The sequence below is a fragment of the Monodon monoceros genome, unplaced genomic scaffold (assembly GCF_005190385.1).
Source record: "Monodon monoceros isolate NGI ecotype Baffin Bay Population unplaced genomic scaffold, NGI_Narwhal_1 Super_Scaffold_7, whole genome shotgun sequence".
NCBI classification, from domain to species: Eukaryota; Metazoa; Chordata; class Mammalia; order Artiodactyla; family Monodontidae; genus Monodon; species Monodon monoceros.
The window spans coordinates 91,510,468-91,531,445 of NW_021703784.1; the positions used below are offsets into that span (position 1 = coordinate 91,510,468).

At 40.6% G+C, this 20,978-nt stretch overlaps 1 protein-coding gene across 3 annotated transcripts in view; it reads left to right on the plus strand.

Annotated features, from left to right (window-relative positions):
• Nucleotides 1-7,448: 7,448 nt before the first annotated feature.
• ALKBH3 (alkB homolog 3, alpha-ketoglutaratedependent dioxygenase) overlaps nt 7,449-20,978 on the plus strand; it is a 147,167-nt gene continuing 133,637 nt past the window's right edge. For all 3 annotated transcript variants that reach the window (XM_029207891.1, XM_029207889.1, XM_029207892.1), the window contains exons 1-7: nt 7,449-7,585; nt 9,218-9,366; nt 9,538-9,641; nt 10,458-10,492; nt 13,205-13,252; nt 15,503-15,606; nt 17,212-17,300. In XM_029207891.1, coding sequence (XP_029063724.1) covers nt 9,288-9,366; nt 9,538-9,641; nt 10,458-10,492; nt 13,205-13,252; nt 15,503-15,606; nt 17,212-17,300 — 459 coding nt within the window. In that variant the 5' untranslated portion in view covers nt 7,449-7,585; nt 9,218-9,287. The remainder of the gene's footprint in view (nt 7,586-9,217; nt 9,367-9,537; nt 9,642-10,457; nt 10,493-13,204; nt 13,253-15,502; nt 15,607-17,211; nt 17,301-20,978) is intronic.

Genomic DNA, 20,978 nt, shown 5'->3' on the forward strand with positions numbered 1-20,978 from the left:
AATATCAGGTATTAAACATTTCATGTCTGGAATGTTCATTTGATTCTTTCATGTAATTTCTAATCACCTATTTAAATACTCCCTTTTTCATATTTTGTCCATTTCCTCTATTTTTATAAATATTCCAATCGTTTTAAAGTCCTTGTCTGCTTACTCCTACATTTGGATTATCTGTGGATCTACTTGTTTGTTTTTTCTCTTGATGAGCAGTCACATTTTTCTGCCTCCTTGCACATCCCATAATTTTTAAAAATTGTATGCCAGACATTCTATATAAAAGAACCATCAAGACTGAAGTCAATGTTATTTTTCTCCAGGGAGGGCTTGCCCCCTCGCTGGTAGATAGTGTGGGTATTGAGCTGAGCTAGGGTTAGGATGCCGCTTTAATTAAATTCAGTGCCCCATAGTTTGAAATGTCAGCAGAATGAAACCTGTCATATGTTTCTTGTGGGCTCCTCTTTCTCAGAACTTGGTTTTTAAGGCATAGTAAGACTGAGAGGTTTTACCTTGTCTTTCCATCCCAGCCCTCTATCCTTCTGTGCTACCCTAGTACTCAGCAAATGCCTTGTAGGGCAAACTGGTTATGCATTTGAGAACCCTTCTAGATTCCAATCTATCATGCCATCCCAATGGCTGGGAAAAGGTCTGTTGGATTCTCTTTCCCCTTGTAGAGATGCCACTGTCTTTGGCAAACCCAATTCTCCATTGTCATGCTTGGAAAATGTCCCTGGGGAAGAACATAGCCAGCTCACCTAGCAAGGGTTCTTTCTTTAGAATTTTAGTTAAGCTAGTCCTCATTGCATCCAAAAATCTCCAGTGTCTTCAAAGAAAAGCAAATTATAATTTACTTGTTTATTTTTTCCATTATAGTGACTGCTCACTACTACCACATCCCACCCAGAAATAGAGGCTTCACTGAGTTTTTAATTTTAATTGTTACGTTTGGTTCTTTTTAAAACCATCAACAATTCAAAGCTATTTTTAAACTATATTTATGTTTTTCATTCTTTTATTTATTTCAACATATTAAACATCATTATGTTGTGTATCTAATAGTTCCAATAATCCAATAGTTTTTGTAGATGTTTCTACTGTGTCTGCTGACTTTTGCTAATGGTGCTTCCTTTCCCGGTATTTTTCATGATTTGTGTGTGTGTGTGTTTATGTTCATTAGACCTATATTGGAATTATTCAAAGTCTTACTGAGTGTAAATTTTCCTGGCAGGATTTGTGTTTCTTTGCATCAGACATGAGGGCACTACCAATTTTCACCTGCCTTAAATTAAAATTCTCAGCCTATGCAGTTGTTGGTTTTTGTTGGTCTTGGGTTTGGGGGAGTGGACAGGGGAATTGTATAAATGGTATTAATTCAGCCTTTAATCCTATGTAAAGTTAGGCTAGTGGCCATGAATTCTTAGGGAAGAGTTTTCCCTACCCTAAGTTAATGCCAAGACAAAATAGTTTTCTTGCTGTTGGCCTCTGTGAGATTTCTTTTCTGCACCCCCTCCCGGTACGTACTCCTTCCTCGGTCCCAGCTTTATGCAGAAGGTCTCTGCTGTAACTCCCCTTCATGAACTTTGTCTCCGTCCCGTCCCAAGCCACCTACCCCCTCCCCCATGAATATCCAAGCAGTTGGCCACCCAGGAATGTATATGTCCCAGCTTACTCATCTCTCTGGACTCACGTTCCCACATTACTCCTGGTCTCAGAGGAAATCTTTTTTGCACAGGCCAATTCGTTATTGAAAAGCATTTTATCTTTTATTTGTAGGTGTTTTATACCAGATACCCCTCAGGATCTCCAACCTAATTTCTAAAAATGGAAGCTCTATGTGCTTTCACTACATGGAGTCAGATTCTCCTACCTAGTGTACTATTGACTAGCTCGTCTCTGCAAAGCCACTGTTCTGCCCCTGAGAGCACAATGGTGCGAGACCTGGAATAATCCTTTCAGACTCATACCTTATAAATGTGGTTTCTGCCCAGCAAGTGGTACTAGAAGTATGAAAGCTATAAGGCCACTTTTAACATGCCCAGTTTATCCAGAGTGTTATTCCATGCATAGGAATGATTTAGGCTTACTATGTTTTTTTATTCATGCACCCACCCTGATGCAGGTGTTGGCTGCATTTGACAAGTGGACAAACCAATGGTGGTTGCCAAGCACTACACAACCTATGGAAAAGCTGTAAGTGGAGCCTCAGATGAATACCCTATTTAACAGCTATGTTGTCTTTCGTTCTTTCCGGGCAAAAGACAACCTAGGCACATCAATTTAGCTTTTATGCCTCTTTACATAATGGATTTGCTTCTACAAAGTGGATAATTTATTCCTAAGGCATTAGGGGACTTATTCCACTAATCGTTAACTTAATGATTTCAGGTACTTTTAACTTATTCAGTAATAAGTTTTTGTTGACTGTTTTCTGGCCAGCATCCTAATCACTTGAAAGAAAACAATCCCTGCCTTCGGACACACCTAAGGACAAATGGACCAATACTCTGGTTTCTCTTTAGATCACATACATCTTTCACCTTTTTAAAACAAATGGATTTGACAACCATTTCAGAGTATCCTATGAGATGGAAAGTAATGGAGAAAGGGTGAGTATTTAATGTTAATCATATACTTCATACCGTATATAAATTAACATTTAATGTTTATTATGCCTCTCAAGGCCTGCATGATCTGCCTCTTTTCTACCTCATCTCAAAAAACTCTTTCCCTGGGCTTCCCTGGTGGCGCAGTGGTTGAGAGTCCGCCTGCCGATGCAGGGGACACGGGTTCGTGCTGCCCCGGTCCGGGAAGATCCCACATGCCGCGGAGCGGCTGGGCCCATGAGCCCGTGAGCCATGGCCGCTGAGCCTGCACGTCCGGAGCCTGTGCTCCGCAACGGGAGAGGCCACAACAGTGAGAGGCCCGCGTACCGCTAAAAAGAAGGGGAAAAAAAAAGAAAAAAACAACAACAAAACTCTTTCCCTCACTCTCTATTCCTACAGGAACTGTTTCTCCAATACTCCCTATCAAGTAGTGTGGTAGAATGATTGCAAAAATGGCTTCAATACTCTACTCCTCCCAGTATCCATACCCTTTGCAATGTGACTTTACAACTCCAGTCAAGAGGTGAAGTCTATTTCCCCGCTCCTTGAAACTGAGCTGGCTTGCTTTGGCCAAGAGAGGTCTTGTGTGTTTGCACACACCTCCCCTGACACCACTATTGGAACATACCTGGTGAGCTTGTTCAAGGATGAGAGACCACATGGAGCTAAGGGTAGTCTAGAACAGCCAACCACCAGCTGCTAACCCACCATCTGAATTAAATCCAAATCAGAACTCCCAACCAACCTAGGACTCAACATACAATGGGGATATTACTCCACTAGTTCAGGTCCCCCAAGATAGAGTCTCATATAAAATACCACACCTGTAATATCTGTTGTTTAAATGTCTACCTTCCCTGCTAGACTATAACTTCCACGAGGGCAGGAACCAGGTCTGTCTTGATCACAACTTTGTCCCCAGCATCTAGCACGGTGCTAGCTACAGTCAGTACTCATTATTAGTTGATTAAATGTGTCTATCAGTGAATGTATGAGCGAATCTTCACACAATCCAACAGATGAGGAAAACTAAGGTTGGGAGGGCTTTAGTAACTTTTCTGAAGTCACCCACCAAGGAAGTAGTGAGGCTGAGACACAGTTCATACACTTGATATAATACAGTTCACACAGCTGTGAGGACTGGGTAACTCTAAAGCGGAATCTGCTAAGCCATCTAGATAAAGCCATTAAGAACGACCTATAACCCAGGGTCTGCTGGATTATATTGCTACCAACCCTTCACTTTTGAAGTCACTGAAAGAAACCAGCTATGAGGTCCCAGGAAATGGCTCCACGTATCATTCCAGGAATAGTCCTGCCTTTCTTAATTTGGCTTTCATTCTGCCCTGTATTTGTAGAGTAGTGGCATGGTGGCATCATGAAGCATAGTGGTTCAGTTTTCTCCTTTGTAAATGGAACCAATATTTATATTACCTACAACACAAGGTTGCTCTAAAAATTACATTAGCGTAGGCATGTAAGTAATCGGAGCAGCACCTGGCATGCAAGAAGCTCTCAAGAAATGTTAACGAATAATATTACTTGCTACTATTTAGAAACAAGGACGTGGAAATGTAGCTAACCCTTTTCAGGCGTAATGTTAACTATCAGAACACCTTTGCGCCGTATGAATGCTACATACTTTAAAACCTTGACATAACTCCCCGTTTGCCATAAAGGTCTTCACTGATGCCCATAACCTCTAGTGGTCTCTCCTGTCCTGGATTTTTGTCTGCTCTCCACAATTTCACATCCAATTATACTGTGCTTTAATATCATTTACACTATGGTTCGATGGTAGATTTTATCTCTGGCAGCACCTGCAATCATGCTGGGCACTGAACAGGAGGAGTTCCTGTCTGGAGTCTGGGGAAGCATCCTTTCTCCCTCAACAATGTTTAAAGTTGACAGAGACTGGAAAACCTCCGCACAAACACCCTCCTCCTCCCTCAAGCCAGGAAATGCTAATAAGCCTTTGGCAGTTGAGACGTGAGCTGGGAATTTCTCTATGAAACCTTCACTGAGAACTGCTAGCGTGATGGTGGTTATTTGCCTTGGATTGGATTTTCTCAGCAATTCAGCAGCAGGTGATTGAATGTCTGGCAAGAGTCTGGTGTGAAAATCAGCAACTGAAAACAGGCTACATTTGTGTTGCCTCACCCAGAATCATTTCTAAGAGCTACCACCACGTAAAGTATCTATCAGTTTTGCCATCCAGGGGATGAGATAACTGTTGGGTGGAAAAGTAACCACCTGAATAAAGCAGGCAGCTGGAAAAGGTAAAGAGAACTCGTGAAGCTTCTTGCAAAATGAAACAAGGCACTGTTAAAAATGCAAATTGCTGGGCCCTGCCCCAGACCTACCGGGGGGCCTGGAATCTTCATATATACAAGCATCCCCTACAGACTCCAGTGCAGATGGTCTTCTGACTACATGCTGAGAAACGCTGATTTCAGCTTCCAGATTTGTGCCTACTGGGACTTCAGGAGGGTTGTCTCAGGTGAAGAGAATCAAGAAGGTAGTGCAAGAGTAAAGGGCCAGAGATAATAAGGGTCCAAATCAGAGGCAACCCCACTACCTACAGTTTAAGGCCCGCCCTGGACCCAGCCATTTGCTACCCATTGCTCCCATCCCTGCTATCACAATCACACTGTAACAGTCAGGACTTAAACAGGAGACAGAAACCATATAGTAATTTGAACAAGGAGAAAAAAATATTAAGTTACCTACAAGGGGAAAAAGAAAACTCTGATATACAGAAACAGCAGATATAGGGAGCAGCCACTACCTACCTCTATGTCGAGGCAGAACATGAAGGAAGGCACAAATCTGGAAGACTCCCACCCATCAGGAAGCACAGACCTGTGCTGTACTTTTTAAGTCGTCTCTCCAGGTGAGGGTTTCACAGGGTTTTCAAGCAAAGGATGACCAGTCTCCTCAGACACAGGAGGGCAAGCTGCTTCCACTGCCAAGGGAGGCTCAGGGTGACTTGGATGTTCAAGATGGTCAATTTCACCTGGGTCCAAGCAGATATTCCCTATTTCAAGTTTTGGGATCCCATTCCTTCCCAGATGATGTCTTAACTTCACAAGAGATGTTAACAAGGCTGTAAATTCAACTAATTCAGCACACAGAGAGGTGCCAATCACAGCAGGCCACCATGCACTGCAGAGCCAGCTGAGAGAAGCACTCTGGAGTGAGGGGAAAGAGCTCCTTCTCTCTAACATTTCTCCCTCTAATGTCCCTCCAGCATCCTCCACTGATGAAGCTTAACACCGAGCCAAATGGCAAGAGAGAAACGTTCTAGTATTGCAAGCAGAGCAGAGAAGTATGGGGCTGGGGCTGAGAATCAGTAGGCTGGTGACTGGTAACGCACCCCACCTTCATTGTCTCTCCCGTGGTCTCTGCTACCACCCCCTAACAAAAACACAAATACTGCAAATAGAAATGAGGAAACCCAGGATGCCAACACCCATCAAGAACATCTTTCGAAAACTATATACTCACATGTATCTAGGGTGACCAACCATCTCAGTTTGCCCAGGGCCGTTCCAGCTTTAGCACTTAAAGTCCTGCATCCTGGGAAACCCCTCAGTCCCAGAAAAACCGGAACAATTTGTCACCCTACATGCCTCCCAAAGGTTTTCAAACATTGTGTGCATCAGAATCACCTTGGGCACTTGGTAAAAATACAGATGACTCTGTTAAAACTGTTAAAGGTGATGCAGTTATTTTGGGTGCAAGCAGACCATGGATTGATTTTTAAGAAATGTTCTACTTGGAGGACAATCCAGGACTTCTTTGTTCCCGTTCCAAAACCATAATCATTGAAAAGAAAGAAATGACATCCTTTGGAAGATACATACAAGGTTCCTGAACCAGAAGCAGACACTGACAAATTATTAGTTGATAGTAACAACAACACAGGGTCATTGATGGGGTATACTGAGCTTCTTGCAGGTAAGCATTATATAATACAAGGTTTATTTTAAAGACTTTCACAGAATAACTTGCACAGACATAGTTAATTTAGTGCTACTTTTGCTATTTTCACACTGTGAGGTACATGATTTACCATGGCTACTTTAAAGATGTTTCTCAAGAACTCAGATGGGTTGAAGAGAAGACACTCTTAACATTTACTGAGTTTCTACTGCGTTCCAGGCATTGTGCTAAATTCTTTAAATATATTATCTCATTTAATCCTCCCAACAGAAGCTGTGCCCATTTTATAAAGAAGCAGGGTACGCGACCTAGATTCTACACCTAGTAAATGATGGTGTATAGACGGAAACCCAGGTCTCTTCTCTCACGCAAAACTTGTTGGCACTGTAGAGCCATAACGAATAAGGCGTGGTCCCATGCCCTGGTCTAAGTGCTGTGATCGAGGTATGCACAGGCTGCAGTGGCAACACAATGGAGGTGCATCTTAGACTCTGAATGGCTTTCGGGATAAAAGTCAAATCCTTTTGTTCAGTACATCAGGACCAGGTTCCCCCAACGCCTTCGCCCTTCTGCCAGGCCCGCTGGGTCTCAGTCGCTCTTTCCGCACAGACCAAAGAAGCGGGCTCTTGGACGTCTCTAGTTAGGGGTGTGCGGGGAATGTCCAGAGGGACTTCGGCCTAGTTAATACGTCTTCATTCCCACCTTCGCCATATCCCGGCCCCGCACGGGGCTCCACCGCACGCTCAATCTCTGTGCTCCCCTCGAACCCCGGCCCTACCATGTGCACCTTCAGCGAGTCGGCCCTCCAGGCACCGGGAACGCAGAGCTGCCCGGATTCCAGGAGGTGGCGCCGGAAGCGGCGGCCGCGGCACGTGACGTCAGAGGAAGTGCCTGACGCCGCGGCCTGTGGTTGAGAGTTGCTGGAGTCGGTACGCGGCGCTCAAGGTTCGCCGGACCGCGGGCGGCGGAGCAGGCCGGGGGCAGCGGAGTTTACTTTAGGACCAGCGGCTTTGAACCTCTGCGCCCGTCTCCGCCGGCAGGTGAGGGCTCCAGGCCTATCGCTGGGTGCCCGGGGCTGCGAGTGTGGGGACCGCCCTGAGGTCCCTTCCCGAGCGACCTCCGGGACCTCGTTCAGGGCCTCCCAGGAAAGAAGGGTCTAAAATAGAGAAAGTTGCTAACCCTTATTGAGAGGACTAGGCTCTCTTACCTTCGAGGATCGCTTAACCCGCACTTGGACCGTGAGAGAAGTATTGGTTCTTCTGTTTCCAGAGGAAGAAACAGGCTCAGAAATGTTAAGTCGTTTGCCTCAGGCCATGCAGCTGGGAAGTGTCAGATCTGGCTGGCGCCAGAACCCTTGCTGTTTGCACTGCAGCAGGGTTCTCACACTTAATTAGAGTAAAGAATCTCAGCATGGAAGGTGGGGTTAGTTAACAGTGTCTGGGACTGGAAATGCAGTAGGTCTGGGATGGGGTTCTGGAATCTGTATTTTCAACAGCCGTACCGTGCATATAATAGCAACACATCGCTCCCCTGTGAACATAGCAAGAACGGTAGCTAATTGTTGTGTTAAGATTTTAAAGCCTCACTTGAGAGAAAATGTCACATGAGGGCTTACTCTGCAAATCATGTGAGACTGGAGAGTTGGTATTTGGTTCTGCCATTAACTTTTTGGGCAGATGGCAGCCTCTGTCCTCTCCCCACCTATTAAATAAGAAGACTTACAGACTTATCATTTGGGGGAATTTGTTAAACATACAGATTCCTGGGACTAGCTTTATTCTACTGAATCAGAAGGTCTGGAGGTGGAGCTGGGAATCTGTAGGCTAAATAAGCTATCAAATGAGCCTGTTACCTTTGAGAACTTGAGATGGAAATGGATTATAGGGTTGGAATACTCCCCCCCCTTCCCATTTTTGTTTTTTTGTAGCTGTGCATGCTCCTGTATTTGCTGTGGGCTAGACTTTTATTGGCAAAAATGTCAAATTAGTATCACTGGCCATGACGAGGTGGATTTTTTACTTAGCTGAAGACTGGAACGTAATAAAATTTGAATGTTAGTCTACCTACTGTTGATTTCCTGAGTGACACTGGGTGAGCCACTTAACTTTGTGGGCCTTACATACCTGTTTATCATCATCTCCTACAATGCTTGTTATAAAGACAAACACCTGTATCCGTCCTACATCACATCCTGAGACAGGCCATAGGTGTTTTTAACAAGCTTCCGTGGAAGTTTGATGCAGCCTGTGATAATGGAATATGGCAATGCCCTGGGAAACTGTGTCTTAGCCTATTTCTGAATGTTCCTAGGTGGAGTATTACAGTTTCTCTGTGTTCTGCTCTTGGGGGACTAATAAGAGTAATGTGGTTTTTGATAGGTCCTGGTTTTAGAATTTCTTAACATCTACTTTCTTGCGAATGAAGTGAAAGTACTGTGATAACATAAACATTAAAAGATAAACATTGCAAAAGATAAACATTAAAAGCAGCATCCCCAAGTGACTTAGTAGGCTCCTTGACTGAGATGTTGTGATGTCAGAAGTTGATTGCATGTAGAAGCTCTGATTGCTATTGAACCATCTCGTCTGCTTGAAAGGATTATAATTACCCCTTGATAGTCCAAGCTCTCACAACCCCAACTAAAACATCTTTTTTTTTTTTTCTTTAAACAGATACCATTGTGTAGTTTGAATCAGGAATGAAATATTCTGAAAGCTGAGAGCAGAAACCTTCTTGATCAACATGGAGGACAAAAGACGGCGAGCCCGAGTGCAGGGAGCCTGGGCTGGCCCTGCTAAGAGCCAGGCCATTGCTCAGCCAGGCAAGAACCTGTGGGGATCTCGTGTGTGTGTGTGTGTGTGTGTGTGTGTGTGTGTGTGTGTGTGTGTGTCTGGACAAGTATCATCCTATTTTATATATATCCCTTTGGTTTATAGTGGACTCCCATTTCAATTGATGTTAAGGTTTGAGTCTCTTCTCTCTCTTGCTTCAGCTCCCACTGCTGAGAACCATCTCCAACAGAGACCTGGCCAAACCTGGATGAACAAGGAGCATCGTCTGTCTGACAGACAGTTTGTGTTCAAAGAACCCCAGGAGGTAAATTCTTGTTTCTTCTTCAACAGTAACAAGGATTTATTTATAAAAGCAACAGTCACATAGTAGACACTCAAATAAATAGTGACAGAATAAACTCACTAATAAAAAGAGAGTTGAAAGTATTATAATAATAATGAAATATGGAGTATCAGTTTCTTAGTATGTCTGAGGATTCTTTGTAGTCTTCCCCCAATTTGTAGGCATATATAGTTCCCATTTTTTTTGGCAAGGACGTGTAACATGACTAGAGGTTAGAGGTTATACCATGACTAGAGCTTGCATTAGTTATCTAAGTTCTAATGGTCCTAAAAATTGCTAGTATAGCACATATCTCTGGAATTGGATTGAAATTTCAGCTACTACAATGCCTGATCTTTTTAGCTTTTTCTCACACTGGGAAGGATGTAAGAAAGGGTGAAGAGTCACTTTTTAATAACATGGGGAAAAAGAGCTAAAAATCAGGCATCTTGCTGTAGTAATAATTATATAAGTAATATTAAAACCCCTTATTTCCTAGTATATCTTCTATTTTAAAAAATCCCTTGGAAAGATGATTTTTCCAGAGCTGCTGACTGCTAGGAAAATGTATTAATTCTAATTTTGTCATCTTTTACTGCCCACTAGTAACTGTGACGTAGTTCTAAGAAGAACAGAAACAAGAGTTTCTGGTGGGATAGTGAGAGCTTAGGATAAAAAAGGGAGAGTTTTAAACCTGATTTATTTTGACTAGAAATGAGAGGATACAGTAATCCTGCAAGTAAGCCTCCCTGAGGATTAGGAATCGTTCAGAAATCAGACCTGGCTTTTTCCTTGCAGGTGGTACGCAGAGCCCCAGAGCCACAAGTGATCGAGTAAGTGAATCGCTGCCCTCCTGTAACTATTGCCCACAGTGAAAGGGAGAGTCCAGGATCTTTCCCTCACCCTGGTTTTTCCATCTGGAAAAGATAATGGCCAATGTGTCTAAATTTTAGGCTGGGATATTCCTGTCTCAGATGTCTTTACACTTGGTCTTTTGAGAAGCCTTTCTGAATCTGCAGATGGTGTGGGAAATGCAGCCAGGTATCTGTACATTAAACTCTTGGCTCTGGTGTAGATTTCCAGACCCTGTTTCACTACTGTGTCTGCAGATAGTAGTTAAAACATCTCCTAGGTAAAGACAGAGAGGGATTTTTTCCTGAGTCATTGAAACATGGCTCTTTGAAAAACCTGTAAGTATCATTTTACTAGCAATGCTTAAGAAAACTGCTGGAAATCTAGATGCTCTTACAGTTCATTCCTTAAAACCACATAACTCTTCCAGAGCAATTAAATGATAGTAAACATTTCTCTTATAGTGATCTGTGTCTAAAATACTCTTTTCCAAAATGATGAAAGGTGCTTTGATTCCTCTTTTCCTGCTTCTCAGTTTCCATCTGATGCAGATAAATTATCAGTAGAAAGCATCCTTTTATTTTAGCAAATTAGCATTATGTGTATGCTGTTGCTCGTGAACAACTGTTAAGCTGTTTGGCTGTTTGCAGATTGACTTGTATATCTTAGAAAAATTTAAAACGAACACAGATGTCATCATACTTTCAAAGAGGGTATGTAGTGTGGCCTTGCCATTAGTTAGATATGGTAACTTACCTAGTCCTTAGGTAAGTTATTGCTATCTCTCTGGACTTTTGTTTCCTTGTCTGTAGTATTAAGGGTTTGCACTGTATAATCACTTAAGACCCAGTCTGGTAGCTCTAACAGTCTTTGTTTTGCAAACACAAATGTGATGCTGCCTCCATTGACGGTAAAAAGAAGAAACAAAACCATGAAACCTGTTACAGATAGGACATTCAGGTTGAAAAAATGGACAATTGTGAATTTCCAAGTCAGAGAAGAAAATGACAGTACTCATTCCTCCTTGACCATAGGGTTTGTTAATTCTGTTTATCTGAAGTTAGCTATGCTAGATTTTTATTTTTTGACCTCATTGGGTCTTCGATGCTGCGCACGGGCTTTCTCTAGTTGTGGCGAGAGGGGACTATTTTTCATTGCGGTGCGTGGGCTTCTTATTGCAGTGGCTTCTCTTGTTGCGGAGCACGGACTCTAGGCACGTGGGCTTCAGTAGTTGTGGCTCGCGGGCCCTAGAGGGCAAGCTCAGTAGTTGTGGCGCACGGGCTTAGCTGCTCCGTGGCATGTGGGATCTTCCCGGATCAGGGATTGATCCCGTGTCCCCTGCATTGGCAGGCGGATTCTTGACCACCGTGCCAGGAAGTGGAAGGGAATCTAGGGAAGTCTCTAGATTTTTTTTTTTTAATAGCCAGAAATGTCCCTCACATTTGAAGTGAGCGTTTCTAAATGTGGCCCAAAATATGTCACACTGAAATATTATATTCACACTCTAGGAAGCTTTATAGGCAACTCATTTTGAAATGTGCTAAATGTTTATGATAATAACTCTGCCTACATTTTGGCTCAGAGCGGCTCACACATCTACCTAAGAGCCCAGCTCAAAGATCATGAACTGCTAACTCACGTGGAAAAGGGTGATGTAAATACTGTCCCTTTATGTTATTCTCTATAACTTACCTCTGTGAGAAGAATCTGACACAGTTATCTTGACAGAGGTACCTCTCCAGTCTGGGTCACTTTTCTCACCATGGTGGTTTATAGACCTCACTACCCTGCCCATCTGTAACAGTTTTGTACTGTTGCACATTTGATTAAGTTCAGTAAGCTTTTTACTGCTCATCTATTATGTGCCAGGCACTAGGAAACAGAAAAATAACCCATTCCAGCCCTTCAGGAGCCCGTAGTCTAGTAAATGAAATAGACGTGTAGTCAGATAAGTTGTAATCCCGAATATCTTGGAAGTGTAGACTTGTAGGTAATGTGGTGTGGTGACAGAGGATGAGATAGCTAACATTATTTGCCTGGATTACAGGTCAGGAAAGGTTTAGAGTAGGTGATGCTGAGCTGAGATTTTGAAGGATGAGTTAGAATTTTCCACTGGACCAAAGCCGGGGGTGGTGGATTGGGGGTGCTAGACGGCGGGGAGGCATGCCAGCATGTAGAAAAGCACGGGGTTAGGCACGTGGTGATGTATTCAGAAGGTTCCCAGCGGTAATCACCGTGGAAGCCGAGGCGTCTGTGGGAACTGTCAGGAGGTGGAGCTAGCTCATGGGGACCTTGTACTTGCTTCTGTTCAATGTAGCTCTATTCCAGAGTCTCCAAGGGGGTACTCTATTTGCCACCCCTTTGTGTGATAGATTCCTGCACCACATCAGCCTGAATGATGGGTGAAATATAAAGGGATAGCACTAGAATTTATATTGTCCTGGTTTTTGCCTCCATGGCCTGATTTTGTCAGGATTCCAATCCCAGTGCCATTAATGATTACCACACTGTTGCCCCTTACCTCAGTGGCAGAAGAAGGTGGGGCTGTACTTCCCTCGTAGTGCGCCTTCGTCGTGAAGTGATTTTGGTGAGCTAGGACTTTGTGAGCTCTGCAGGACAACCCTTCCTTCCGCTACGTGCAGTATATTGCTTTGCTTGACACTAACAAGTCTTTGTTTTCTTTGTTTCTTTAGTAAAGAGGGTGTGTATGAAATCAGCCTGTCACCCACAGGCGTATCTAGGTAAGTGAATCCTCACTAGAAAGGGACTATAATTATCACTGAGTTATAGTCTCTTAAAATATTCTACTCCCTTGATTAAAGTAATTAATGTGGTAATATCTCCTTTTATGCTAGCTTCAAAACATTTTCAAAGCCTCTCAGGTATAGTAGCTTACTTCTCCAGTTTTTCAGATGAGGAAATGAGGTCCAGGGAGATTGAGTACTTTTTCCTAGGCTACAGAGTAATTTAATATTAGAGTTGGGTCTGGCCTCAACTTCTGTGCTGTTTGTGTTACATTATATTATTATTGTTAGATTACATTGTATGTATTGGGTTGGCAAAAAGATTGTTCGGTTAGTGAATACGTTGTTCAATAAAGTTCTTGGTGAAAGTGGAAAATGTGTCTTTTATTTTTATTTAAAACTGAACGAACTTTTTGGCCAATCCAATATTATTACATATTATGTTAATCATACATTATTATATATAATATATATTAAGTTATGTCATATTGCTATATAAAGGTAGATTTCAATAAAATTAAAGCATATATGATTTGGGGTATATTAGGCATTAGTCATTGTTTCAGAACATTTTGAAAGCATCACCTTAATGCATGTCACTATAAAATAATGAGACATTTAAATAAATCAGAACTTATCTATCTAAATGAATTGCTTAGAAAGAGTTGCTGGTGGACTTGGAAGCCTCTATAATTAGTCCACTGGCACTGCTATTATAGCCTCTTTCAGAACTTCCCTTTTAAAGCAAGTTTAATAGTCACACAAGAAAACCAGTTGCATTATTTTGGTCACATCTCATTGTTAACCTGGTATGGCTTCAGGTGAGCTTTGGCTCTTTCACAAAATCATTTCACAATATGTGCAAGCCAAATCATTAGGCTGTGCACTGTAAACTTATACAGTGCTGTATGTCAATTATATCTTAGTAAAACTGGAAAAAAGTAATAATTCAGATCCAAACATTTTAAATTGGACAAGAGGTTAAAATTAATTAATAAATTACTTGTTAAAAAAAAATTAAATGTACCTTTAAAGAGTGAAAATTTACTACCAACAAGGCTGTTGAAGAGAGTGTTCCATGGGCTTTCAGAACATTTCTTAAGAAAGGTATCCAAAAAAGCCAAATGCACTGTTAAAATGAAATAGTATATTAGGGACACAGAAATCAAAACCACAATGAAATACCACTTTATATTCACTAGAATTTCCCTAATCAAAAAGACAATAATAAGTGTTATTATAAATGAGGACGTGGAAAAATTAGAGCCTTCCTGTATTGCTGGTGGGAATGTAAAATAGTACAACCCTTTTAGAAAAAAGTTTGATGGTTTCTTAAAAAGTTAAGCGTACATTTACCGTATGACCCAGCAACTTCACTCCTAGGTGTCTTACCCAAGAGAAATGAAAACATACATCCACAAAAAGACTTGCATGTGAATGTCCATAGCAGCGTTCATAGTAGGCAAAAGTAGAAACAACTCAAATGTCCATCTCTTGGTGAATGGATAAAGAAAATGCAGTATGTCTATATAATGAAATATTTTATTCTACCGTAAAAAGAAATGTTCTGATAATGTGCTACAACATGGATAAACCTTGAAGACATTATTCTTTGTTGAATTTTACAGTATGTAAATTATACCTCAATAAAGCTGTTTAAAGGAGAAAAAAAAAAAAAAAGATAGCCAAAACAATTTTGAGCTGGCTTGGCACTGTTGAAATAAGTGTATATTCAATGAGAGAAAGAACCCTTATTTGGATATGTTTATTTTGATAGTTATAAATGATTGCTTTCCCTACAATTAGCATAGTCGTAGAAGACTACCAATTGTTAAAGTAACACAGGGCCAAGCATTTTATTAGTTATTCTACATTTCACAGTGATGCTATAAGGTGGAGATCATCTTTGTGTTACAGATGAGAAAAACCAAGGTTCAGAGAGGTTAAGTAACTTGTCCAAGGTTTCACAGCTTAGCAGTGCTTGGGTAATATTTGAACCATAGCTATGAAAGCTGTCATGTACCTCTTTATCCTTCATTGCCTCTTTTATTTGTCTTAACTTGAAAGAGGTTTATTTTACATCTGGAGCATCGTGATCTGGGTGATTAAGCTCTGGAGGTGTGGTAAGATGATTTCATCTCCGCACGAAAGGAAGCATCATCCAGATTAATTTATTCTGCTAATGATTAGAGTCTAACTCATCTTTTTCTGTATTCTTTAGTTAATAACTGTTCTTTCTGCATCAAGGGTGTGTTTGTATCCTGGCTTTGTTGACTTAAAAGAAGCCGACTCAATATTTGAACAGCTTTGTCAGGATGTTCCCTGGAAACAGAGGACTGCCATCAGAGAGGGTAAGTAGGTCTCTGAGATCACAGTTGTTGATGTTTGGTCTTCCTTTCCGGAATGTATTCCAATACCGTTGCTTCTTTGCACCGTTGCTTCTTTGCACCACAGCCAGATTTAAACAGAGTTCAAAACCTGACTGGAACCCTCAGGATGAGTGGGAATTAGCCTGTCAAAGGGGACAGGGAAGAGTGTACCTGGCAGAAGAAACAGCAAGTGGTTCTCAGAACGTGGCAGAAGATGGGCATTCAGGGAAGCAAAGGAAGTTTGGTTTGACTGAACTGTGGTTGATATGCTTATCTCCTTTTGTGTTTGTTCACTATTACTGCAAATGGTGCCAGCTTTCCTCTTTCTTCATAGAAACTTCCAGAGCTTTTTTTCCTGATTCTATTTGGCATATATTCTTTTGTGATCCTTTTTTATCAGCTTTTTATTCTCATTTTAGTTTCACTAGAAGAGTCCAGTCTCCCTTAGCTTCAGCATCTGTAGTATTCTACTGAGCTTGTTGAGATTACCTGACTTGGAACAGGCTCCTCTGTGGTCATCCACAAGCAACAGTACCTGCTATACCAGAGGCGGTCACTGGGGAGTGCCTGTGCTCTAGCATAGAATTTCCTTTCTGGCACATTGAGTGAATTTAAATTTTCTGTGGAGAAAGAGGCAAAGTATCCTGGCATCATTTTTGTAACTCCGGTGTCAGAATGAGAGTCAGCTCTTTCAGGGCAGCCTTCTAATTCCCAGCAGTTTCTACAGCAGGGCTTTTGGTGACGGACTTGGCTTTGGTTGCTGGCTCTGTCTTTCAAAATAATTGTTAATTTTAAACAAATTACAGTTAAATAGTTTTCTGATTTTCTGATCTGTAAAATAGAGTGAATAATAATATTGATACCTATCTTACATGGTTGTTGTGATAATTAAATGAGATAGTGCATGATAAGTACTTAACAGAATGCCTGCTACATAGTAAGCCTTCAGTGAATGTTAGCTGCTTTTATTGTTGTTGTTGTTATTGTTGTAGTGGTTGAAATCAATTGTAGGAAAAATAGCAGATCTATGGGTAACTCCCTCTCCAAATAAATTGGACATCAAAACCTTTTGACTAAAATTAGCTACATGCTATGACTGGTCAGAGCACTTTTTTCTTCATTTGGAATCAAAAGGGCTTACACAAGGGTGGCACATGGGTGAACAGTTTGTCTTGTTTCTTGTATGGACGTTGGTGCCACAAGTTCCTCCCTACAAGGGTTCAGACTCCATAGCCTGCATTTTAGACCCTCCCTAATCTGAACCCTTCTGTTCCGCGCTGTGTCTCCTTCACTCTTGTTTATGTCATCACTGACACAAGTAAGTCACACATATTCTCACCTCAGAGCTTCACCCATACTGTTTCTGCCAGCGTACCTTCTCTTGTCGTCCTCCTTTTAGCTGTCACCGTTCTACTCCTGAAATCCCACGCCCTCTGTGAAGGTGGAACCTTGGGTCAGGGCCCGTCCTTACTCTTCCTTTGTATTTCTCATAGCTTCTTATACATTGCAAGGCATGGTGTTGGCACTCAATAGGTACACCTTAAATAGCATCAAACCGTTTCAAAGGCCCTGTATTTTCTTTCTTAGATGTAACTTACCAGCAACCAAGACTTACAGCATGGTATGGAGAACTTCCTTACACTTATTCAAGAATCACTTTGGAACCAAATCCTCACGTATGTTGGAATGTTGTTGTTGGTTTGGTTTTATAGATTGTATACTATAAATGTAGAGTACTATAAAATAACAGTAAGATACCTTGCAGAGCTGCATGGTGATTCCTAGTTCAAAAAATCCTCTGGGTTCACACACTGAGTTTTTGGGCTTATTACCCTTGATGTGCTTTTGATCCATAGATAAAGACAGAGGATGAGAAAAAAACTGGAACTACAGTGAACTAGAACCAGACTCTAGGATTTCAGAGAAATGAATCATTTATTTTCCTAATCTCCCCTTCCCCAGGCTTTTCCGGCCATAGCCCTCTGTGTGCCTCCTGATACATATTTGCTGTGGGGTCTAAGCCTTATGACTGACCAGTGAGGTCAGAATGTTTCTTCCCACTTCTCAGGCTCTTTTGCCATTTGTGAAAAAATCTGTGCTTTTCTTGTTGACTTTGCATTCATTCTGTGGTTGCAGTTCTCATACTTCTAACTTACCATTGCTTTGGCTTGTCTCTGCTGCTTCTTTTGTTTTTAAAAATTTCCATGACAGACAGAGAGACTCTAGTATATAAATTAAGCTTGCCCAGATGATGGAATTAAGATCCAAGAAACAGCTCTCTGTTTAGTCCCTGGAATCTTGCCTTTGGCAAATAATATTATGTTTTTATTGAAAGAGACTTTGAAGAAAATGGAGTTTTGCTTATGGCATTGGAATAAAGAGAAATATGACACATTTAGAGCTTCTAGTAATTTGTTATCATAAACTACCATTTTACTAAAATGTTCAGGGATAAAATATTGACTGAAGGGAACATGGCTTTTTCACATAAAGAGATAGCTGTATGCTCTGGTTTCTACAGCTGCATTTAGAATGTGATCCAGGGAAGCATTGAGACCCTCTCTATCTGAAGTTGACTTGGAAACGTGAAGAGAATTGAATTAGGCCAATCCAGCATAGACTGCTGGCCGTGTTTCTGTCAGAATTAGTTTATCTTCTTGTCAACAGTCATAGCAGAGAAGCTGAGGATTAAACAGCCTGTGGGGAAGAAGTTCTTATTCATTCTAGTTAATCTTTTAGAACAGGATTTCTCAACCTCGGTATTACTGACATTTCAAGCTGGATAATTCTTTGTTTTTAGGGTTATCCTGTGCATTGTAGGATGTCTAGCAATATCCATGACTTCTGCCCACGAGCTGCCATAAGCACCCGTCACTCAGTCGTGACAGCCAAAAATGGCTCTAGACATTGCCAGACATCTGCCAGGGGTCAGAATTGACCTTGCTTGAGAACTACTGCTTTAGAATAAACATAAGGCACACAGATCTGCTGAGTTGAGTGTCTACTTATGCTTGGAGACATTTTACAACTCTTCAAAAGTATTTTTTAAATGATAATCCTTTTCTTATTATGTAAGTAATATGTGTCTGTTATTGAAAATCTAGAAGCTACAGATAAATATGAAGAATATTAAAATTTTGGATAATAGTTCCACCTGATATTTTGGTTCCAGTCTTTTTTTTCTTTTTTTTAGGCAAATATATGTAGAGGATTTTTCTATAAAAATAAAATCAATTATTTATATACTACATTTCATTTTACTATATCATTAACATATTTTAGTATCATTAAATATTCTTTTACAACATTGTATTAATAGGTACATAGTATTCCATAATCTATGTGTAGCATAATTTATTCAAGCAAGCCTCTTTTTTTGGATATTAAGGTTGTCAAATTAGAGTTTTTTAATTTGAATTTGGCTGGCTCATAACTTTGCATTTATTGCTAATTTAGTTTGTATACCATCTGGAACAAAGTCAAAAGTGACGCCTCAGATTTTTTTTAAGGAGGGATTCCCTAATGTGTATATATGTGTTGGGGGTACTAGTTTAAAGTTGTTATTACCTCAAGTTTAGTATCCCGTAGCACAGGAGGAGATTCAACCATAGGTAATTAAACTCCTTTTAGTCTTTTTTCAAACTAAATCTTGTATGAACCCAATGTATGAAAATAAAAGGGTATCTCGACTGACTGGCAGTCCTACCAGCTTGACCTCTCCTTTCTCCTGCAGTGATCCCGGAGACATCTCTGTGGTACCTACGTCTCTACAAAACACTGTTTGAAATCCACTAAATAGGTCCTTTTACATTTGTGATTCATATTTTCTCATACTCATTTCCTCAAATGTCTTTTAAGGATAGAATGTATTCACTGAACAGTGAGATGACTCTGAATTTTAATATAGACGTTCACTTCTGAGGGATCTGTATATAGAGTATTGGTTGGAGAGTCTAAGTTAATCCTCTAGTTCATTATTTCTTTTTTTTCTCCTTTTCTCCTTCACCACCAAAAATAACCAAGAAAAAATATATATCCACTTAGAAACATAATGCAGACTTGGTGTTATCACAGTGCTCAGTCCCTAAGCAAGGCAAGGAAGTGCTAATTAGTTTCTCAGTCACATTGCCGAAAAGCTCTCATCCTCCTCCTTTACACTCTTGTGTTTCTTGTTAAGTGTATAATTCTAGCATCTGATCTTTATCGCCATGAAGATAAGCTTAAGTCATAAAATAAATAGGAAATACAGCTTGCTAACATTATTATGGAATTTACTTTGAAACTTATTCTCTTGAACTAACCTATGTTAGTTTAATAACATTTGTTTTCTTGATCTAAGTTTTGTCTGTTATTATTGCTGTTTATTTTTTTAAATCCTCTTCTCAGAGGAGCTGAATAGACATTTTTCCAAAGAAGACATACAAATGGACAACATGAAAAGATGCTCAGCATCACTAATTATTAGGGAAATGCAAATCAAAACCACAATGAGATATCACCTCATACCTGCTAGAATGGCTATTATCAAAAAGGCAAGAAATAACAAGTGCTGGTAAGGCTATGGAGAAAAGGGAACCCTCTTACACTGTTGGTGGGAATTTAAATTGGTGCAGCCACTATGGAAAACAGTATGAAGATTCCTCAAAAAATTAACAGTAGAGCTACCATATGATCCAGCTGTCCTACTTCTGGTTATGTATACAAAGAATATGAAAACACTAATTTGAAAAGATATGTACACCCCTGTGTTCATCACAGCATTATTCACAATAGCCAAGATATGGAAGCAACCTAAGTGCCCATCAACAGATGAATGAATAAAGAAGATATGGTATATATGTACAATGGAGTACTACTCAGCCATTTAAAAAACGATGAACTCTTACCATTTGTGAGACCATGGGTGGACCTTGTGGGTATTATGTTAAATAAGTCAGGTGGAGAAGGACAAATACCGTATGATTTCATTCATATGTGGAATATAAAAAACTAATAAAATAAATGAACAAACCAAACACGTAGATACAAAGAACAGAGTGGTGGTTACCAGAGGGGAAGGGGCAGAATGGAGGGCAAAATGGATGAAGGAGATCGGCTGTATGGAGATGGATGGAAACTAAATTTTTGGTGTTGAACACGCAGTATGGTATATAGAAACAGAAATATTGGAAGAACCCGGACGACCTTTCTGGCCAACTCATATAATGTTGTACACATTAAACTTATATAATGTTATAAACCAGTGTTACTTCAATAAAATAAATAAATAAAATCCTCTGCTTAGAATATAATGCTAATATCCATAACAAGGAATGCCAGCTTTTTTTTTTTTTACATCTTTATTGGCGTATAAT